Source organism: Myxocyprinus asiaticus, chromosome 4, assembly GCF_019703515.2.
Source record: "Myxocyprinus asiaticus isolate MX2 ecotype Aquarium Trade chromosome 4, UBuf_Myxa_2, whole genome shotgun sequence".
In the NCBI taxonomy this organism is placed as follows: Eukaryota; Metazoa; Chordata; class Actinopteri; order Cypriniformes; family Catostomidae; genus Myxocyprinus; species Myxocyprinus asiaticus.
Window position 1 is genome coordinate 32,036,432 of NC_059347.1, and position 22,727 is coordinate 32,059,158.

The 22,727-nt window shown below is 37.9% G+C and overlaps 1 protein-coding gene across 4 annotated transcripts in view; it reads left to right on the top strand.

The window, feature by feature from the left end:
* The window catches only part of LOC127435214 (misshapen-like kinase 1), a 67,188-nt gene that overhangs the window by 12,945 nt on the left and 31,516 nt on the right, over positions 1–22,727 (top strand). For all 4 annotated transcript variants that reach the window (XM_051688499.1, XM_051688507.1, XM_051688515.1 and 1 more), the window contains exons 2-11: positions 4,493–4,558; positions 7,797–7,979; positions 8,145–8,255; positions 8,929–9,019; positions 11,723–11,853; positions 12,328–12,382; positions 14,116–14,194; positions 15,349–15,524; positions 16,260–16,329; positions 18,904–19,114. In XM_051688499.1, the coding sequence (XP_051544459.1) occupies positions 4,493–4,558; positions 7,797–7,979; positions 8,145–8,255; positions 8,929–9,019; positions 11,723–11,853; positions 12,328–12,382; positions 14,116–14,194; positions 15,349–15,524; positions 16,260–16,329; positions 18,904–19,114 (1,173 nt within the window). The remainder of the gene's footprint in view (positions 1–4,492; positions 4,559–7,796; positions 7,980–8,144; positions 8,256–8,928; positions 9,020–11,722; positions 11,854–12,327; positions 12,383–14,115; positions 14,195–15,348; positions 15,525–16,259; positions 16,330–18,903; positions 19,115–22,727) is intronic.

Below are 22,727 nucleotides of genomic sequence, written 5' to 3' on the forward strand. Positions count from 1 at the left end.
AAACAAGCTCCAGCCACTTGGCAGAGCCAACGCAGTTTACTCACCCATTGATTCAATAAAAGACATTGACTGATTGGGACATCTAAATACTTTGTGACCGACCTTCGTTTCTGTTCTCAGTTTGGCCGGGAACATCAGAGCAAAAGTGATCTTTCGCTGATGTAAGAGTTTCTTACATTACTTGAACCGATTGCGTTTCTTTCTTGTCGAACTCATAAAGTCCGGGAACAAGAAAATATTATGGTTCTTCCAAGAAAGCTTCCCTTTGCTCCTCGCCTGGCACAACACAAGATCTTTATCGGATGATCTCAGAAATCTGTCCAGAATCGATCAGGGCCTGTCTCCCTCAGCAGATCTATGAGCTGGGACTCTGTGAACTCACTCGATTTCCAGCTTGTGGCCTGTTATCTCGAGCAGACTCGGGAAAAGCTCATCTAGGAATTTCACCATATCTCTGCCCTCCTCATGCTCAGGAATTCCAACAATTCGAACATTATTCCTGCGGCTTCTATTCTCAAGATCTTCAAGCTTTTCGAGGAGATGTTCCAAATCAACTTTGGTCGCAGGCGGATTAGCGGTTAATTCCCTCTCCGAAGATTCCAGAAAATCGATTAATCTCTCAATATCAGTCACTCTTGTAACTATCTCAGAGAATTGTATTTCCATCGCCGTAATCGATCGACGTATTACAGCGAGATCCTCCAAGTCAGCAAGAACCTTCGTCAACATCACCGACATGTTGGACAACTGACGCTGGATCTCCTCTCCCGCCGCAGCATCCAAATCGAGTCCCCGGTCTGTAGGCCTGTTGGGGCTTTCATCCTGAACACATAAGTGTCTTTTAATGTCTCCAGAGCCCGAGGATTTTGACTTCTTTACCATGTTTTGCCTCAAAGAGCAATTGTGTAACTGGGTGTATCAAATTTCACCAGATTATAACATGAAAATAATTAAAAATGTAGCAAAGTGCGCAGAGCTTGTCCCTCACACGTCTGCTGCTTGCATGGCGTCATGTGACCCTCTCTGTTAATCATCTTATTCATTTGCTCATGTATTCATTTCCCTACTTATCTGTAAACCCCTCTCTCTTTCCCTGAGACCATGGTCTTTAGAGCAGTGGATCTCCACTGGTGGGTTGTGACATAAAAAAAAGAGTATAGGAATAAACAATGCTAAATGCAAGTAATACAATGCAACTAACAATCCTGCTAGTTAAGACAGCAATATAAATAGGCTTAGTAACCTTTAAAAGGGAGAAGAAAACACTTTCCATATTTTTGCTATTGATGTCAAAGAATGTGTGTCAAATCAAACTCTAGTACTCTGTTGCAAATTCTTCTATCACTTAGTAGAAGCTAGTCAAATTTGGCAGATGCATTATGGACTTGTTATGTGACATGTCCTCATCCTCATAAAAAAAAGAAAAAAGAAAAGAAAACGTGAACAAGATATGCAAGGTCAAATAAATATAAATCAATTTACAGATGAAGTCAGAAGTTTACATACACCTTTACCAAATACTTTAAACTCAGTTTTTCACAATTCCTGATATTTAATCGTAGAAAACATTCCCTGTCTTAGGTCAGTTAAGATCACTACTTTATTTTAAGAATGTGAAATGTCAGAATAATAATAGAGAGAATGATTTATGTCAGCTTTTATTTATTTCATCACATTCCCAGTGGGTCAGAAGTTTACATACACTTTGTTAGTATTTGGTAGCACTGCCTTTAAATTGTTGAACTTGGGTCAAACGTTTTGGGTAGCCTTCCACAAGCTTCTCACAATAAGTTGCTGGAATTTTGGCCCATTCCTCCAGACAGAACTGGTGTAACCGAGTCAGGTTTGTAGGCCTCCTTGCTCGCACACGCTTTTTCAGTTCTCCCCACAAATGTTCTATCATTTTGTGGTCAGGGCTTTGTGATGGCCACTCCAGTACCTTGACTTTGTTGTCCTTAAGGCATTTTGCCCCAAATTTGGAGGTATTCTTGGGGTCATTGTCCATTTGGAAGACCCATTTGTGACCAAGCTTTAACTTCATGGCTGAAGTCTTGAGATGTTGCTTCAATATATCCACATAATTTTCCTTCCTCATGATGCCATCTATTTTGTGAAGTGCACCAGTCCCTTCTGCAGCAAAGCACCCCCACAACATGATGCTGCCACCCCCATGCTTCACGGTTGGGATGGTGCTCTTCGGCTTGCAAGCCTCACCCTTTTTCCTCCAAACATAACGATGGTAATTTTGGCCAAAAAGTTCAAATTTTGTCTCATCAGACTAGAGGAAATTTCTCCAGAAAGTAAGATCTTTATCCCCATGTGCACTTGCGAAATGTAGTCTGGCTTTTTTATGGCAGTTTTGGAGCAGTGGCTTCTTCCTTGCTTGGATTCGTTTTACTGTGGATATAGATACTTGTCTACCTGTTTCCTCCAACATCTTCACAAGGTCCTTTGCTGCTGTTCTGGGATTGATTTGCACTTTTCGCACCAATCTACATGCATCTCTAGGAGACAGAATGTGTCTCCTTTCTGAGCGGTATGATGGCTGCGTGGTCCCATGGTGTTTATACTTACGTACTATTGTTTGCACAGATGAACGTGGTATCTCCAGGCATTTGGAAATTGCTCCCAAGGGTGAACCAGACTTGTGGAGGTCCACAGTTTTTTTTCTGAGGTCTTAGCTGATTTCTTTTGATTTTCCCATGATGTCAAGCAAAGAGGCACTGAGTTTGAAGGTAGGCCTTAAAATACATCCATAGGTACACCTCCAATTCAATACACCTATCAGAAGCTAATTGGCTAATTGCCTAAAGGCTTGACATTTTCTGGAATTTTACAAGCTGCTTAAAGCACAGTTAATTTAGTGTATGTAAACTTCTGACCCATTGGAATTGTGATATAGTCAATTAAAAGTGAAACAATCTGTCTGTAAACAATTGTTGGAAAAATTACTCGTGTCATGCACAAAGCAGATGTCCTAAACGACTTGCCAAAACTACAGTTTGCTAACATTAAATCTGTGGAGTGGTTAAAAAATGCGTTTTAATGACTTCAACCTAAGTGTATGTAAACTTCTGACTTAAACTGTATGACTTTAAAGATATTTTTGTTTACTTTTGTATGGTAAACAATTTAAGTACTGTGTTGGGTTGCCACTTGACATTCAATGTAAAGTCCTGAACCACTGCTCTAGAGTGAGACCAATATAACTAGCGAGACCAATATAATCCTGTCAAAAATTTTATTATCCTGTTGTTTTTGTAAACTCAGTTTAATTATTATAAGGGCTTGAAAAAGTGGTAAAAAGTCTAATTTTTAATCCTGTGTGTTTATGATCTCATTTGCATTCGGCTTCTTACTGATGTTTCACATGAGAGCGTGTTGCTCTGTTACAGCTCAGCACTCCAGATCTCTTTGAGAGCGAGAGAAAGAGAGGATGAGATAAAAAGAGAGATGAAGAGAGTGAGAGAGAAAAAAATTGCAGTTATTGGAGGCAGATGAGAGAGAAATGATTGTGGTCTGTAGCGAGGAAGAACGTTAACCCTGTCCACCCACAGAGCTGTACCGATGCCATATTGAATCACAGTGTGTGTGTATGAGAGCAGCGCTGGCTGTTTTTAACCCACTACTCATTCTTGTTTTTGGCTGCACTCCCCAGTTGAAGCCACACATAAGAGGCACATAAAGCATCATGAGAGTTACATACAGCAATGGGTCTAACATGGAACACTGTGGCATCAATTTTCTTTTTAAACCATTTGGTTTTAAAAAACATGACTGTCTTTTTCTCAATAGCTGAGCAGTGAATGATTCTGTCATTGCACTTCTGAGCCTGCATGAAGTCGTTCATGTAATTCTGAAGCTCCAAAATAAGCTCTTTGGATCCAGAAGCTAGTGAGGTGCATTGCTCCCTCTATTGCTTTCTATAGAGTTTTGGCTTTAGTATGTTGCCAAGCTAATGACACAACACTGATAGACCTTAAAATACATATACATAGCCCACACAAATTTTGGGTAAAATAATAAATTTTCAACTATACTGTTAAATTAGGATTGTATTTATTTTTCGTCATGGAGCTCGTCGCAACACATTCTGGGAATACCTTCACCATGAAGGCTACATGCAATGCTGCCTTATTATTTACACAAAATTAGGTCTATAATGAGGCAGCAGGGTTAAATTACCTACCTTTTGAAAAATTCAAATCTTCAAATCGGTAACATGCTGACGCTTTAAAATGCTGCCTCTGTTGACAGCTCACTAGATTTTGGAACAGAGCAGAAGGGTTTTCAAAAGAAAATTGTCCACTTTCCCCTGATAGAGATGATAAGCCTCAAAGATGTTTTGTTTGGTTTTTTTTGGCATCAGACTAAATTACCTCAGAGTGAATCCAACTCTTAAACTCAACTGTCCTGCTATAATCTTTGTTTGGGTAGGTGGTTGTGTGATTGCATTTAGGATAAAAAAAAATTCTCTCTCTCTCTTTGACAGGATCCAGCAGGAATATTTGAGCTGGTGGAAGTTGTGGGCAATGGCACCTACGGACAAGTGTACAAGGTAAGATAGAAATGAAGGGATGAAGAAAGAGGGCTGGCAACATTTTGCTGTGTAAAAACTATATTGTTGTTTCTCAGCAATAATAGAGGACTCATTGAGTGCTAAAGAAATCTAAATTTTTGTAATTAGATGAAACCAGTTAGAAATCCTGTGTGTGAGTATGTACTCTAGTTGAAGGACAAATTTACTATAAAAATTATTATTATTATAGTAATTCTAATTGGCTAAATGGGTAGTTGATGCATAAAATATCCATGGATGTTTTTTAATCAATATTAAGACTTTAGGTTAAATGCGTATGAATGTATAAGAGAATTTGTATATCTTAGGTCCTCACCATTTTTAATCACCTTTTTGCCTTCACTAGTTCATTTTCAATGATCCTGCGGTGTCACAAATACATTTTGTGAAAGTACAAATAATCCAGGTGGTCTCTCAATTGATATGTGGTCATAAAAGATGCATACATAATGCTGTTTAAAATAGTTTTAGTTAGAGTATAGCTTGTCACCTGTGTGAGAGCGTGTGTGAGAATGTCATTGCGCTCTCAGCAAGGTGCACTAACGCATGGAGTCCCTCAGATCATTGCAGCTGTGCACTGACCTGTCAATACTACACACACTGTTGACATGAAGATGATGTCTCAACCGGACAGATGAGACAATAAACAGGGGTGGGGAGTAATTTAGAGTGAGAAAGGATTGATGGTGTGCTTTTTGAGGAGCAGAATCAGTATAGAAGAACTTCACTGTTTAAGAAACCACATGGCTATTTTAGACTTGTAGTGTGTAATAAGTCATTATACAGGCTTATGTAGTTATTTTAACCCCATAGACCTCTGTAATTACTGCAGTGTATGACATGAGTGTTCTTCAAAGGGTGTCTAGGGTGTAATTTATACTTCAGACTGTACTGTTTGGAAAATGTATACTTTATAGGAGATAGGGAGGGTATAGATTGTATGCTGGTGTATAATGGATGTGTGGTTTATTCAGTGTTTATTGTGTGACGGTTATACAGTGGTGGCCAAAAATATTGGCACCCTTGGTAAATATGAGAAAAAATCTGCATTGTTTATCCTTTTGATCTTTCATTAAAAAAATTCACAAAAATCTAACCTTTAATTGAAAGTAAAACAATTGAAAGAGGGGAAATATCTCATTATTAAATAAATATTTTTCTCCAAAACACGTTGGCCACACTTATTGGCACCCCTAGAAATTAAAAGTATATCTGAAGTATGTTCCCATTCATATTTTAAATGTTTTAGTGCACCTGGGTGACTAGGAACATGAAATTGTTCAGCCATGACTTCCTGTTTCACAGGGGTATAAATATGAGGTAACACACAGGCCAAATTCCTTTAATCATCAATCACAGTGGGTTAGACTGAAGAATATAGTTCTGATGTGAGGAAGAAGGTTGTTGAGCTTCACAAAATGGGAAGTGGCTATAAAAAAATAGCCAAAGCATTGAAAATGCCCATTCCCACCATCAAGGCTATAATTAACAAGTTCCAATCAACTGGAGATCTTAAGAATTGGCCTGGAAAAAGACGTGTGTCTGTATTGTCTCCACGCACAGTGAGGAGGATGGTTCAAGTGGCCAAAGAATCTCCAAGGATCACAGCTGGAGAATTGCAGAAATGTGTTGGGTCTTGGTGTCAGAAAGTCTCCAAAATATATCAGACATCACCTGCAACACCACAAGTTGTTTGGGAATGTTTCGAAAAAAAGCCTCTACTCTCATCCAACAACAAACTTGAGCATCATCAGTTTGCCAGACACTACTGGAACTTCAAACGTGACCGAGTTCTATGGTCAGATGAAACAAAAAAATAGCTTTTTGGCAGCAAACACTAAAGATGAGTTTGGCGCATACAGAGATGAAGTAGTCCCCAATGCCTACGGTTAAATGTGGTGCTGGATCTTTAATGTTGTGGGGCTGTTTTTCTGCCAGAGGTCCTGGACATCTTGTTTGGATACATGGCATCAATGACTCTTTCAGATACCAGCAGATAAAAATAAAAACCTAGCTGCTTCTGCCAGAAAGCTTACAATGGGCCCTGGTTGAATTTTCCAGCAGGACAATGATCCAAAACAAACATCAAAATCAACACAAAAATGGTTCATTGACCAGAAAATCAAGGTTCTGCCATGGCCATCCCAGTACCCTGACCTGAACCCCATAGAAAATATGTGAGGTGAACTGAAGAGGAGAGTCCACCAACACAGACCTCTGAATTTGAAGGATCTGTAGAGATTCTGTATAGAGGAATGGTCTCAGATCCCTTGCCAGGTGTTCTCCTACCTCATTAGGCATTATAAGAGAAGACTCAGAGCTGTTCTCTTGGCAGAGGGAGGTTGCAAAAAGTATTGAATAAAAGGGTGCCATTAATTATGGCCAATGCGTTTTGGAGAAAAATAATTATTTAATAATGCGATATTTCCCGTTTCAATTGATTTACTTTAAGGTTAGATTTTTGTGATTTTTTTTTTTTTCTTTTTTTTTTCCCAGTCATATTTACCAAGGATGCCAATATTTTTGGCCACCACTGTATGTAGCTTATAGGTAGTAGTGTGAAGTTCAGCTGTAACGCATCTAGCTTGTCTTTAGTTTTGTGTTGAGTTAATAGACTGCTATATGTAGATTATAGGCCAAGACCAGTGTGGAAAATGTGCCTAATATTCAGTATAGTATCAGTAAAAGGCATGCAATAGATCTTTAGAGATCATATTTACATTAACAAAGAAGTACCATGGTAACTCCATGGTGTTTTTTGAAGTACCTTGGCTTGGACCTGGGTGTACAATGTGAATGCGCAATGGTACATGAATATGGTGATCACCAGTACCATTGTATATATCCAAGTGCCATGGCATTAATATCTGATACCATCATTGTACCATGGTACAGCAAAGGTAGATTTTTTTATGGGTAATTTGATGTGAATGAAAACTGGCAGTGAGAGAGTACAGAAGCTGTATTATTTTGTAACTGAAAGTTAGTTGTTCAGCCAACAAAACATTGAAAAATCTTCTTGTCTGCTGGAAAATATTTGAAAGATTTTCATCAGTATTTGTTGCATTTTTGTCAGATCAACTTCGTCATACTTTCATTCCTTACAGCCTTGTTTTTGTTGGCATCAAATTTAATATGGATTGTACTCTGAGTAAGGACTATTAACAAATGTAAGATATTAATTTATGCTACTTGCAATTGAAATGATCTCTCTTAGGGTCGTCACGTAAAGACAGGTCAGCTGGCTGCCATAAAGGTCATGGATGTGACTGAAGAAGAGGAGGAGGAGATTAAAGCCGAGATTAATATGCTGAAGAAGTACAGTCACCATAGAAACATCGCCACCTACTATGGAGCCTTCGTAAAGAAAAGTCCACCTGGACACGACGACCAGCTCTGGGTCTGTTCCTGATCCCTTGCATATTTACAATATGATCAATTGCAGCTACTGTTTGTCATTAACAGAAAATAATTTAGCATGACAAGTCATGAGATTTATTTAGGAAAAAAATGGTCCTGTATCAGCATGTACTATACTCTTCACATTGTGTGTGCTTGTGTGTAGTTGGTGATGGAGTTTTGTGGTGCCGGCTCAGTAACAGACTTGGTGAAGAACACAAAAGGAAACTCGCTGAAAGAAGACTGGATCGCCTATATCTGCAGAGAAATACTGAGAGTGAGACACATTGCACACTCATAATAACAACAGTATGCATCAGAGTATGTGAGTGGAATGGAGCAACAGCATTTTCCCCTCCTTGCTCAAAGCACTCTGTAATCAATCCGCTCCAATTCACTTCGGGTTTTCCGTATTCCATTCCTTGCTCACCCACTGCTCCAAATTTGCTCCCACGTTAATGCTCCACTGTATAGTTTTTCAGTTGTTATATTTATATCATGAAGATCTGAGCACAAGATGTGTTAAGTGAAATAACTTTGCACAATTCACATACAATTGTAAGGTTAATGCATTAGTATGATGATTTGATTTTTTATATCATCATCAAGGGGGCCTCAAGATGACTTCAAGTTATTTAAAGTAAGTTAATAAGCTATAATATAATACTTGCTTTAATAAATCTAAAATGTAAAAAAACTGCTCAAATTTAAGATGCATTTTTATTGAAGAACATACAGTTCTTGTAACTTCTGGAAGAACAAAATTAACATCTGAAACACATTTAATTATGAAACACATTTCTGAAACACATTAACATTAAGCTTTCTGAAACACATTGCACATCTATATCCAGGCATGCTTATACACATCAACTTATGTCTTTTATACATTATTGAATGTAATTTTACACAGCCAGAAAACAATGTCTCTCTTCTCCCCATTCTCTCAGGGTCTGTCTCACCTTCATGCTCATAAAGTGATCCACAGAGACATAAAGGGACAGAATGTACTGCTTACAGAGAATGCAGAGGTGAAACTCGGTGAGTGAGTCAGTTTTATAATGTTTATCAGCTTTGTTTTTTTAGGTTTAGGTCTATAATAGTTTCACTTTGTATTTGCTCTGTCTGATACTGTGGTATTTGATTGCTATTTGTGTGTGTTTGCTGTGTGTGTGTGTGTGTGTGAGAGAGAGAGAGAGAGAGTGAGAGAGAGAGAGAGAGAGAGAGAGAGATGTGTCTTGTCTAGCCTATATCCTGTCTGATTAGAAAACATTATTTTTTACAACTAGAGCAAAGCACCAAGGCTTATTAATATAGGCCTGACACCGTGACAAAAATATCTTCACTCACCATAACCTGAGGGAGAGTGTGTGGTGGAAGTTTAAGTCTGTGTGTGTGAGAGAGAGAGAGAGAGAGAGAGAGAGAGAGAGAGAGAGAGAGAAAAGGAAGAGATTTGCATGAATGTTTATAAACATTGTAGCTGCACAACAGGTTTTAAAATACTTTTTGTATGCAAAGGGTTTCTTTTAATATTACAAACCTCTTGCTCTGTCACCGTCTCTCTTTCTCTATGTTTGGGAGTTGATATATTTTTATCTCGACCCGATTAGGAGACCAAAATGGAATCTGCTGACTTTTTTGCTTTTTCTGCTCTGATTTTGTGGGAAAATCTGTAGAATTACGCAGAGGGGATTTAAACATAGTAAAATGTGTTAAATGGAACTGAGAGTACTGTACTCTTATTGGTAGCTGAAAGCATGATCAAATTAGCCAAAATATTTAATAAACATGCAAGGGGTGTGGAATGTGTTGAACTTTTGTGAATGACTTCTGTTGTAATTCTGTGGAAATCTGCAGAACTTTCCATGAAGTTCTGCATGTGCAGATTTTGTCTGGGACTGCCAATGAGTTTACATGTTTTAAATTGCTAATGTTTTCATATCCTCGTGCGACCTGCATCCTCATGAGTTGACTGTGTGTTTTGTCTTCACTATACGCTATGCATTATTTAATTTAATTTAAACCGACTGATCTCAGTTCAGAACTCTCTGGGCTGTCAGGAAAGGATTTTGTCATATGACAAAACAACATGGCGCCGATCTCAGAGAAGTTTGTCTTTCAGTTTGATTCAGAATTTATAATGCTAAATTTTATTTTAACATGGTAGGGGTGGGTAAAAATATCGATATTCGGATGCATCGCAATCTTCATTTGAACGATCTCGATATTGATTCTTAAATCCCGAGATCAATCTTTTACTCTATGCACAGCCCTCCACTACAGTGAGAGGAAATCACTTGCATTTGCAACCAAATTTCACGCTATGCGACTAAACATGTGTACGTATATTTGGCAACTGGCTGTTAAATGTTTAGATTTCACTTTCCAGTGAATGAATTGTGTAGTATAGTGGTGGAGTATTCAGCAGCGAGCTTGAGAGTAAAAGTTGAAACAGTTTAATGTTTGTCCAAAGACAAGATACACATGACCCATTTATTACTGAATAATGTCTCTTAATACCCTTTCTGTTCTTTACAGTCAGTTGTTGATCATAAGCAACAAAAAAATAAACATTAAATTCTAATCAGGCATAGCACGGATGAGTTAAAGCCATTCGAGTCTCTCTCATTAACAGACGCTTATTTAAATTCGCTGTTTACAGAAATGCAGGATTCCCTTAAAAAGACAGTACCGTTTTTTTAGCACGTGTTCAACAAATCAGTGAAAATACCTGTAAATAGTACAAATTATGCAATTAAACAAAAACAGTGTAACAAAATATAATATATGCAATATAATATATTTATTGATTAAATACATTGATTTGTTCATTTCTAAAATGTGACCAAAATGATGAAAAATTCATAAAATATAATTAGTAAAATTTATATTTTCATAATGTACCTAGTTAGAAAGTCCCCTGTATAATTCACAGAATTAGCTGGGAGAGAATTTATTTCATATGTAAGCAAAAGTGACATTATAACTGAAATATACCCATATGAATCGATATCGAAATTGAATCGAATCGAGAGCTTGTAAATCGGAATCGAATCGGGAAATCTATATCGATACCCAGCTCTAGTTGGCACTTGGCAGTTATTGGATGATGCTGGCCATTACTTTGTTTGAATCAGAATTATTTATGCTCATTTCTGATTGATAAAATGTTTAAGCCATGGCTATCATTTGTTTGTGTGACACTGCAAAGAGAGAACATTAAGATTTTGTTGTCAAAGTAGGAAATGAAATTGTAACTTAAAAATCAAAGATTATAGATATATAGAATTTTTTTTTTTAAATGTTTTTTTTTGTTGTTTTTGTGGTGCTTTTCCCAATACACATTGTTCCAAAGAAGTTTTACAAAAAATCAGCTGTAATGTCTGTAACGTCTCAAAAACATGAATAACCAACACTCCTGGAAACATAATAAACAATTTGATAAAAACAAAATCGGCTTTCTACAGCTTGTTGTTTCTTCACAACTTAATCCTGTTGTCCCCATGTGTGGATATCCATTTTAGGAAAACTGTTTGCTCTTAAAAAAATTTTTTTTTTTTTTTTTTTTTTTTTTTTAAATGCACACAGCAGTATAGTCATGATTGGGTCTCAGGAGGGTATAATACTGTTTTGTGGGACTGTAAACCAATTTTGTAATGTTTTTTTATTTTATTTATTTTTTATTAAGTTTTATTGAATAAAAGGAGACCTGTCAAGTCTGCCTCACTTTTTGTCTCTCGGCAGTGGATTTTGGTGTGAGCGCGCAGCTGGATCGTACAGTAGGCAGAAGGAACACTTTCATCGGCACTCCATACTGGATGGCCCCAGAGGTCATTGCTTGTGATGAGAATCCAGACTCCACCTATGATTACAGGGTAAAATGAGCTTCTTGTCTGTGTGTGGATCTAGAGGTAGTATTAGTACTTACTGTTTACATTTACTGCTTGTAGTAGAATTTTATTTGGTTTTACTTTGTGTCCTGCTGGTGCATTAAGCAGATTTTTCCACTCAAAAAATGTTTACTTCCAATGAAATGAATAGTACTTTCGACAAATATGTTTCAAATCACGTACATTCACATGAGGTGAAGACTCATTATCTGAAACTTTTTGTTGCTGAATAAATTAATAATGGGTCAAATATGTCTTTGAAAAGGGTATTTATATGTTGGCATCTGGTTAGATGCTGAATCCGCAGCGATAGGAACACTGACGCATTAAACTACTTTTAAGTACTCATTGTGTATATGTGTTTGTTTATTTACTTCAGATATATCTTTTAGTATATCACATGATTCAGCATCTATGACTTTGAATGAATTTAATTGATGATCTTTTATTTCATAACAGAGTGATATCTGGTCTCTGGGCATCACTGCTATAGAGATGGCTGAAGGAGCTCCTCGTAAGTTACAGTTACACACATGACATCACTGTGTATTTACAGATACAACCTTGCATTACAGTGTAGATACGAGCCTTAAGATGAAGAAAACGTCTCTTAATAACTACAAATTTCCTGTGCTAATGCTGTTAGACTCACTAGAGTACAGTGGCAGTACAGCTCCTGTTTTTAATAGAATAATCAAATAGGGATGAATTTATTTGATTTCTTTATCCTATTACACTTACAGTTTGTATTTTTGTATTTTTTTATATTTTTGTATATCCCCTTTTCTCCCAATTTGGAAAACCCAATTCCCACTACTTAGTAGGTCCTCACAGTGGTGCAGTTACTCACCTCAATCCAGGTGACGGAGGACAAGTCTCAGTTGCCTCTGCTTCTGAGACAGTCAATCCGCACATCTTATCACGTGGCTCGTCGTGCATGACATCGCGGAGACTCCGCATGTGGAGGCTCATGCTACTCTCCGCGATCCACGCACAAATTACCACACACCCCATTGAGAGTGAGAACCACTAATCGTGACCACGAGGAGGTTACCCCATGTCACTCTACCCTCCCTAGCAACCGGGCCAATTTGGTTGCTTAGGAGACCTGGCTGGAGTCACTCAGCACACCCTGGATTCGAACTCGTGACTCCAGGGGTGGTAGTCAGCATCAATACTCGCTGAGCTACCCAGGCCCACTACAATATGTAGTTTATTAAATTAACATAATTTGAGCACAGCATATTTCGGACAGATCAGAGGTGCCACTATAAATAAAAAAAATATTAGGATAGGATATAAAACTGTTTAATCCTCATTTAAAGGGATAGTTCACCCAAAAATGAAAATTCTGTCATAATTTACTCAGCCTTATGTTTTTCCAAACCTGTATGACTAACATCAAGATTGTCACTGAAAAAGAATTAAATTTTGGGTGATTTCTCATCAAAATCTTAGTCACATGGACTGCTTTTATGATACTTTTGGGTGCTTTATTAAGCTTTAAAGTGAGTCACTATCAACCGCCATTGTATTGAAAAGATGGAACGTGATATTCATTAAACATCTCCTTTTGTGTTCCACATAAGAAATATAGTCATACGGCTTTGGAACACATGAGGGTGAGGAAATTATGGCAGAATTTTCATTTTTGGATGAACTATTCCTTTAAATAAAATTAAACCTGAGCTGTGGTCATCAGTTTTGTAAACAATGTTTGCCATAGGTTTTATTAATAATATGGAGAAGGGCCGTCATTTGCCACCAAATGTTGTATGGGTGTATGTGTCGCACAATGTATGAGCTATACCATTGATGAGATCAGTTGGCCCCCCTCGTTACAGTAGAACAACAGTGGGACAATATTCACAGTTGTGCCCCCTGACAATGGCCCTGATATGGATTATAAATTTAAACAACAACATTGTCTTTTGTTTGTTTTTTCACACAGCTGAATAAGAAAATCAGAGGTAGAGGTTGGTCCATACTCCATTGTTATAACTTATGCAGCACAACACTTAGTCATATTCCCTTTTTCTCTCACACACACACACTCACCCTCTCACACGGACAGTGTGCAACACAGGCTCTGTCACTGTTCTGCTTGCGGTCATGAATTGTTGTCACCTCTTGAGTAAGTCTGATAATTGGGTATATGAGTGCAAGAGACTTGTATCAGCTTGTTTGATTTCTGTTTTCTCTCTCTCTCTCTCTCTCTCTCTCTCTCTCTCTCTCTCTCTCTCTCAGCGTTGTGTGACATGCATCCCATGCGAGCCTTGTTCCTTATCCCACGGAACCCTCCTCCTAAACTCAAGTCCAAGAAATGGTGAGGACTCTCTGTTCAGCTGTTATTTTAAAATCAAGCAGTATTTCACTCTTTCCTCTCCTCTCTATATATACACACACTGCATACGTCTGCATCATCACACCCATCCATATAGCTGTCAGCTTCTCTTTTGATATGTGGTTTTCTCATTTCATGGATGTTTTTCAGACAGGAGTCGCTGTGTAGGCTCTCACACCCACCTACATCTCGGCACTTATAGCTTATAAGAGTGCATGAAGAAAAGCTTTCTTTCTTTCTACCTTCTCGTTTACAGTTTCTTCTCTCTTTCTGTTGGTTTTTGTTGTCATCCCTGCTGAAAAAAGGGGGTTAGCTGGTCTTTCCAGCCTGGTCTTTTTTTTGCTGGTTTTTGGAGACCAGTTGTACAACCAACTAAATACTTGGCCAGGCTATGAAACCAGCTTAAACCAGCAAACCCCTAGATGCTGGTTTAAGTTTTTTTTTTCTTTTTTTTTTTTTCTTCCCTCTCCAGCAGAGATATATAGGCATGCAGTGTTTTAGTTTAGAGTTGGAGTTATATTGGTCTCTCTGGTGAAAGCCCGGCACTTCATTAGCTTCACTTCAATATGTTGGGCTGGGTTTCAAAAAGGCAGCCATGTTTCATTTTACTGCATTGTTAGTGATGATGTGCAAGAAATTATCCCTCCTGTTAAAAATGGCCTGTTGTTTTTTCAATGTTACCTGCTATGTCTGAATTTGTTCGATATTATTTTTTTATTTTTTTTCCAAAACTTTAAATTGTAATCTATAATTCAGCAATATCACATTCAGTACAACAGCACGGTTGTGAGTGTGATATTATTTTTATACTGTACAGCAGTTCTCTAAACAAGAAGTTAATACTGAGTTTGGACATTTTGGAGACAATATAGCCAGTTATTTAGTCTATTTTATGTCCACGAATGAAAATATTTCAAAACATAGCCAAAGCAGGATACAATTTTGCATGTCTGTCAGAGATGCAGAAATTGGCATCCTCTCTGGAACGCTGTGAACAAATGGAGTAAAGCATTCCAGTAATATTATACTAAGTATCTAAATATCTATATATTATACATAGTAAACTAGGTGTATCAGATTTTTCTTGTAGAACTTACATCCACATAAATATCTTGTTTGTTTTACTCTGTTTTCAGGTCCAAAAAGTTTATAGACTTCATTGAGGGTTGTCTGGTAAAGTCATATCCAAGTCGTCCCTCCACAGAACAGCTACTGAAGCACTCGTTCATCAGGGACCAGCCCACAGAGAGACAGGTCCGCATCCAGCTAAAAGATCACATTGACCGTACACGCAAGAAACGTGGTGAAAAGGGTATGTATAGTTGTGTGTATGCACTGTGCTAATGTGTTGTTTTGAGTTGTACTATATCATCTTTACCAATGACTGTACTTAAAATACAAGAACGATGGTCCCACGTTTTGAGCTATATTTTCCAGCTTCAATCATAGAAGCCATAGAGAGGAGCTTTCTGTTCCACATTTTCTGTTACAAGTGCTGAATAATTAATCCAGTAGTTGAATCCGTTTTGTTTTCAGAGTCATTACATTTCAGTGTATCCGTCTGCTTGCATATAGGAGCTCTGTGCTATTAAGTGTGGAGCCAGAACGTTTCATATAGTTTGTTTACCTGCCTTTGTTCAATAAGGTCACTATAAGAATCCCGTCCAATTAGAGCTCACACAAAAATGTCACTTATGCATTATACATGTAATTTACAGTAACACATCAGATCTGTGCCTGGTTTTGTAATCAAATAGCTCAGCTAGGCTTTGAATTATGTTTCTTTCTGCATAAAAAGAATATGGAACAGCTAAAAAATGGAAGCATCCAGCCAACAGCCTGCAGCAGTCTTATTAGAGCGCTTACAGTATCAGTTAAAGAAGAGTGCTGATGATTTAGACTCCAAAGTGCTCCAGTCTGCAAAGAGTGTCAAGCCGCATGTGATATTAATGACGAAATCTTTTCTCATTATTTTCCTGGCCCCCCCCCCCCCCCCCCCTCTCTCTCTTTCTCTCTCTCTCTCTCAACTTCTCTTGATTTCCCTCAGAGGAGACAGAATATGAGTACAGCGGTAGTGATGAAGAGGATGAGAACAGAGGAGATGAGAGAGAGTCCAGGTAAACACAGCAGCATCTGTGTTTAATCAACTGTACACAACAGTGCGGAAGATCCTTTCCATTATATTTCAATTGCATTATAATGGCAATTTTGTGTTAAATTACTGAACTTATTACTGAAGTGAATGGTATCAATGGCAGTATGAAATTGAGTTGGTAATCATTTCAAAACTGCATCTTTGTAGGCCATGTATAACCAAAGTTGGGTGGTTTGTTATCCCTTGAGGGTTAAGTACTTTCAAAGGTTCATATGCTTTCTCCTATCCCAGTTTAATGTGTAGAGACCAGAGAAACTCTAATTTTTTTACTCATTGAAGTCGTACTTGACTTAAACTCAAACAATTGAGTAAGACTCCATTTGAGACTTGAGATTTGTGAACATCAGTCAATAGCTCTACAAGATTAGCTATTTCCTCCTGAATTTCCTCTGAAAAGATTTTTTTTTTTTAGATGTCTTTTTTTTGAAAGAATGTGTGGTTATTTGCAAGGTTTAAAACATTAACAACTGATAAGTACTGCAGTTGACAAGTATGTAACCTCTATTTTAAAAACTGTTTGTCCTTATGTGGAAATTTCAGCATAAAGCATGGTAAAAAAAATTGAATAACAATGCTAAAAGTAGATATTAATACAGTCGTCAACATGTACCAGTACTATGCATTGGGAGTGTGGTTTCTGCATTGGGGAAAACAAATCCCTGTTTACTGTACCATAGTTACCCATTCATTTAATACATTAAAATAGGAGAAATTTTCTTTTGAGTGGGCATTTACAGATAGACAATAATTTGACTAAAGTTGTACAATGTTTTATTGTTTCTATTGGGTGGGTGATCTCCCACTCGGCAACTGAAGAGGATGATAAATAAACAGTTAGCTTTTAAAGTTTAGGGTATTTCAGATAAAACAGAAAACTATTACCAAAAGCGTTTTGAGATCTGACTTGGACTCGTGACAAAAGACTTGGGGCCTAACTTAGATTTGACCATAATAGATGTTAGGTTTGACTCCACATCAAAGACATGAGACTTGCTTGAGACAACTTTAGGACATTTGTAAATCTATTTCCCAAATAAAGTGTACACTCTGGAGCTTTCAAAAGATTGCTTAAAAAGATTGCTTAAATTTGTTTAAACAGATTTGTTTAAACAGTCTGACATTCTGTCCACCAGTGGTGAGTTCAGACTACTTGTTTATTTGATCAAGGCAGTAGGAATGTTGAGGAAAACTAATTTTCAGTTATTTTATTTTTGCAACTCTGCTTGTGCTTTGGCCCAGAAATTACACCCATCACTTTTAATGGATAAGTTTCTGGACTGTTTAGGCTTTTACTTTATTTGCATCGAAGGTTCCTCATAGAGCTCCATTAAAACTTTATCTGATTCAGTGTTCCCACGGATCCTTAAGTCTTAAAATGTCTTAAATTCAGTTTTCCAAAATGTGAGGTCTTAAAAATTCTTAAATATCGTAAATGATACAAAAAGTCTTAATTTTTATTTAAAAAGGTCTTAAATTTGGGGGCGGAAAGTCAGGAATTGTGATATGACCTAATGTGATTATCAGACTTCAAAAGAATATGATTTAATTAAATAAATGCATGCGCTGGGTTCCTCGGAGTGAAAGCATAGCACTGTTGTATTTTCTGCAAGCACACGGCGGCTTGTGAATGTTTTCAGCTGTTACAGTGTAGTTCACAATCATTAAGCCATATTGGAAATTTCTGTTGATCAACTGTTGATGATGATGATATAGTGTTGATGAAATATGACAATACTTAATTTTTATATTTTATATCCCTTATTTGTTTAAATGAACAGCTGGAAGCAGTGAACCGCAAACATTTCAAAATAAGAGTCCCCGGTGTATTTCAAAGTTAAAGTCTTTAAAGTTAAAAATTCCACGCTATGAATCAAACCCCCCCATAAAGTGCATTTGGAATTTAATTCAATTTGGACTCTTGTAGCCTCTGTCTGGCCCTCCCCATCACGGAAGGAAAGATTAAGTACATTTAATATAGGCTACCAATTTAAAAAAAACTTCTGGCAGACTAACTGGCTTTCTTTCAACACATTATCGAATCAGCACAATCCAATATCGGTCAACCCCTAATTTGTATTTATTTATATAATGGTCCATAAACCAATGTTAATGTGACATATGTGGAAAACATGTCTTGAGTATTTTAAACTTGCATATAGCCTACCCTGTTGTTAACTATGTTAAGGCCATGTTGAATGTGTGCCCCTGACTGTTTAAGTAAGAGTCTGTGATACATAATTTATTTTGAGATTGTGTTGGTTTGTTTTGGTACAGGGATACAGTATTAATTTTATTTGTTCAGGTCTTGAAAAAGGTTTTAAAAAGTCTTAAATTTGATTTTAAAAACTCTGCAGCAACCCTGCTGATTAGTTTTGTGGAGCAAATAAGTGGATGCCAATGATGTAACTGAAGGAGCAATGAAAATAAACTCCTTTCAAACCACAGAACTTCTCTGCCTAAGTCTGCACAATTCTAAATCGTGTTTAGACTGTACCAGCTGACTCTCCTCCGTTTCTCCGTTTATGTATATCTTAAGCTCTATTCTGAATGTTCCGGGTGAGTCGACATTGCGGAGGGATTTCCTGCGGCTGCAGCAGGAGAATAAGGAGCGCTCAGAGGCCTTAAAGAGACAGCAGGCGCAGCTCGCCGCTCAGCGTAGAGACCCTGAGGAGCACAAACGCCAGCTGCTGCACGACCGACAGAAACGGATAGAGGAGCAGAAAGAACAGAGGCGGCGCTTAGAGGAGGTATACAGACACGTGTACATGAACATGATCTCTTTTCTTACAGAGAATATTAAGGGCAGAGTGCCAGTCTTTGAAGGAATTGGTTTAAATCAAATTGCCAAAATTTATTTTTTTAAACCTTTTGACAAATACAAATTGTCATCATTCCAAACCCCTATGACTTTCTTCTAGGGAACCCAAAAGAATATGTTAGTCAGATTGATAGCCTCAGACACCATTCACTTACATTGTATGAAAAAATATGCGATGAAAATGAATAGTGATTTGAGTATAACATACTACCGAACAGCTCCTTTTGTGTTCCACTAAATAAAGTCATACAGGTGTAAAAACTATTTGTATTTCATAATTTAGTTCCAGTGCTAAACCAGGAGGCCATGTAGCTATTCCTGTGGTGGTAAAGTGCTGTGAGCTGTGAATGGCCCCTTGGATTATCTTCACACCCATCTCCCGCATTTCAGGTTGTGTGTATTAGCCAGTCCGTTGTCCAGGCTTGATGCAGGGGGGAATCCAACACCTTCCTGGCATCTGTCCCTCACAAGATTGCAACCTGAAATGGATACAACCACAGAGAGAATCAGTTCATGTTTAACCTTTCAAAAAATTTGCATTCAGACATGTGGTACTTTCTTAATTTCCCTTTGATGGTCACAGCCACACTGTTACAAATAGCTTTAGTCTTATACTGCATGTCTTGTGCCATCAAAGAAAAGATGCGTTTTGCTTTACAAAACATGTACCATTATTATGTCTAATGCAAACTTAGTTTCAGAGGTCAAATTAGACTGAGCATTCTTGGCCAGATCTGACTTACTGCTGTTATTTCAGTGCAGTTTGAGTGTGTATCGCCTTAATCTGCTCTTGCAGTTGAGCTTACACAGTCTGCTGTGTTGTGAGCTCTATAGGCCCCAGTTCTGCTGGGGAATGTTCTGGATTCATGGGCATCCTAATCACCCTTCCACTCATTAGCTCAAAGGGCTGATGCCCATGGCTTTATTTTTTAGTTGCTCAACACAGTCAGCTCTGTGGTCAAAGCATCAGTTCACCTGTTTTGGTGCTGTGTCATTTGCGTAGCATATTTAAAGGTGCTATTCACAAGTTTGATTATCTATAATCTCTGTGGTCTGTAGGGTTGTTAAATTTCTGCCTGATGTTTAGCATTTCACGCACACATCTTTCATTGTCTGCACAGTAAAATGGTTCCCCTGATCAGATTTTATTTGAACTGGTGCTTCTCAGTGAGGGATGATTTGGTTTGCCCTCACCAGTGCCACAGCATTAATGCATGGCAAAAAGCGAACGTATACCCCCCTTCTTGGCACGGATAAGTGAATCAATTAAATCCAGTTGCAAGAATTTGTCAGGCCCTGTAAGGTTCTTCGGTTGGCAGTGTCATTACAAATATACATATATAGTATATACATACATCTGCATGCCATGCATCACCTTTCACCATCTGTGGCCATGCTTTGCCATTATAATGTAATGCATATTATAATGTGATCATAAAACAATTATATAATATTAAAAATAGTATAAATTAAAATAATTTTATTACTGGTCTCTGGAGCATTGCTGGAATGAGATATTTGTCATTTCGCTGATCTTTGAGAATACATGCCTTTGATTTGACCCTGTATCAGATGCAGGATCATGTGAATTGTGTGCACAGCAACAGGTCAGGCTGAAAGCCTTTGATGGATGTGTTGCTGTTTACACCCAATGATCCGAAGGCGCATACTGACATGGGTCAAATTTCTGCTCAAGCTGCAGAGCTTTTGTGATTACAATATGGAATTGAATGCATTTTTCTCTAGGGCTGCCCCCTAATAGTCAACCAAACATTAGTTGATGAGAAGAGACTTGGTCGACCAAGTATTGATTGGTCGGTTGGTTGCAGAAAAAAAGAAAACTCTACAGGAAACCGACGAACACCGGTATTACCGCTGGTTGGAAGCTAGGTGGTACTATGGGGTAATTTTCGTTAATCAGGGGTCAGGTTAAGCCTACACAATAAAGCAAGACACCTTGATTTCAAACTTTGAACTTTATTTTTTATTTATTTTAACTAAAAATTCAAATGAAACTGGAAAAAAATTAAGTGCAATTAAAATGTGTGTTGTTCAACTTTTTGAAAGATGGCTTTACAACAGTTGTGAAGGGTAACATCTCTTTGGAAACTAACCTACTTCATTCGTGCATTGTCTACCGGTCGGGTATTTAGTTGTCTGGGAAAATACATCATGTGTGTGAATAAATTCATTTTGTTCCCTCCTTCACGAGATATATATATATATATATATATATATATATATATATATATATATATATATATATATACAGGTGCATCTCAATAAATTAGAATGTCGTGGAAAAGTTCATTTATTTCAGTAATTCAACTCAAATTGTGAAACTCGTGTATTAAATAAATCCAATGCACACAGACTGAAGTAGTTTAAGTCTTTGGTTCTTTTAATTGTGATGATTTTGGCTCACATTTAACAAAAACCCACCAATTCACTATCTCAAAAAATTAGAATACATCATAAGACCAATAAAAAAAAACATTTTTAGTGAATTGTTGGCCTTCTGGAAAGTATGTTCATTTACTGTATTTGTACTCAATACTTGGTAGGGGCTCCTTTTGCTTTAATTACTGCCTCAATTCGGCGTGGCATGGAGGTGATCAGTTTGTGGCACTGCTGAGGTGGTATGGATGCCCAGGTTTCTTTGACAGTGGCCTTCAGCTCATCTGCATTTTTTGGTCTCTTGTTTCTCATTTTCCTCTTGACAATACCCCATAGATTCTCTATGGGGTTCAGGTCTGGTGAGTTTGCTGGCCAGTCAAGCACACCAACACCATGGTCATTTAACCAACTTTTGGTACTTTTGGCAGTGTGGGCAGGTGCCAAATCCTGCTGGAAAATGAAATCAGCATCTTTAAAAAGCTGGTCAGCAGAAGGAAGCATGAAGTGCTCCAAAATGTCTTGGTAAACGGGTGCAGTGACTTTGGTTTTCAAAAAACACAATGGACCAACACCAGCAGATGACACTGCACCCCAAATCATCACAGACTGTGGAAACTTAACACTGGACTTCAAGCAACTTGGGCTATGAGCTTCTCCACCCTTCCTCCAGACTCTAGGACCTTGGTTTCCAAATGAAATACAAAACTTGCTCTCATCTGAAAAGAGGACTTTGGACCACTGGGCAACAGTCCAGTTCTTCTTCTCCTTAGCCCAGGTAAGACGCCTCTGACGTTGTCTGTGGTTCAGGAGTGGCTTAACAAGAGGAATACGACAACTGTAGCCAAATTCCTTGACACGTCTGTGTGTGGTGGCTCTTGATGCCTTGACCCCAGCCTCAGTCCATTCCTTGTGAAGTTCACCCAAATTCTTGAATCGATTTTGCTTGACAATCATAAGGCTGTGGTTCTCTCAGTTGGTTGTGCATCTTTTTCTTCCACACTTTTTCCTTCCACTCAACTTTCTGTTAACATGCTTGGATACAGCACTCTGTGAACAGCCAGCCTCTTTGGCAATGAATGTTTGTGGCTTACCCTCCTTGTGAAGTGTGTCAATGATTGTCTTCTGGACAACTGTCAGATCAGCAG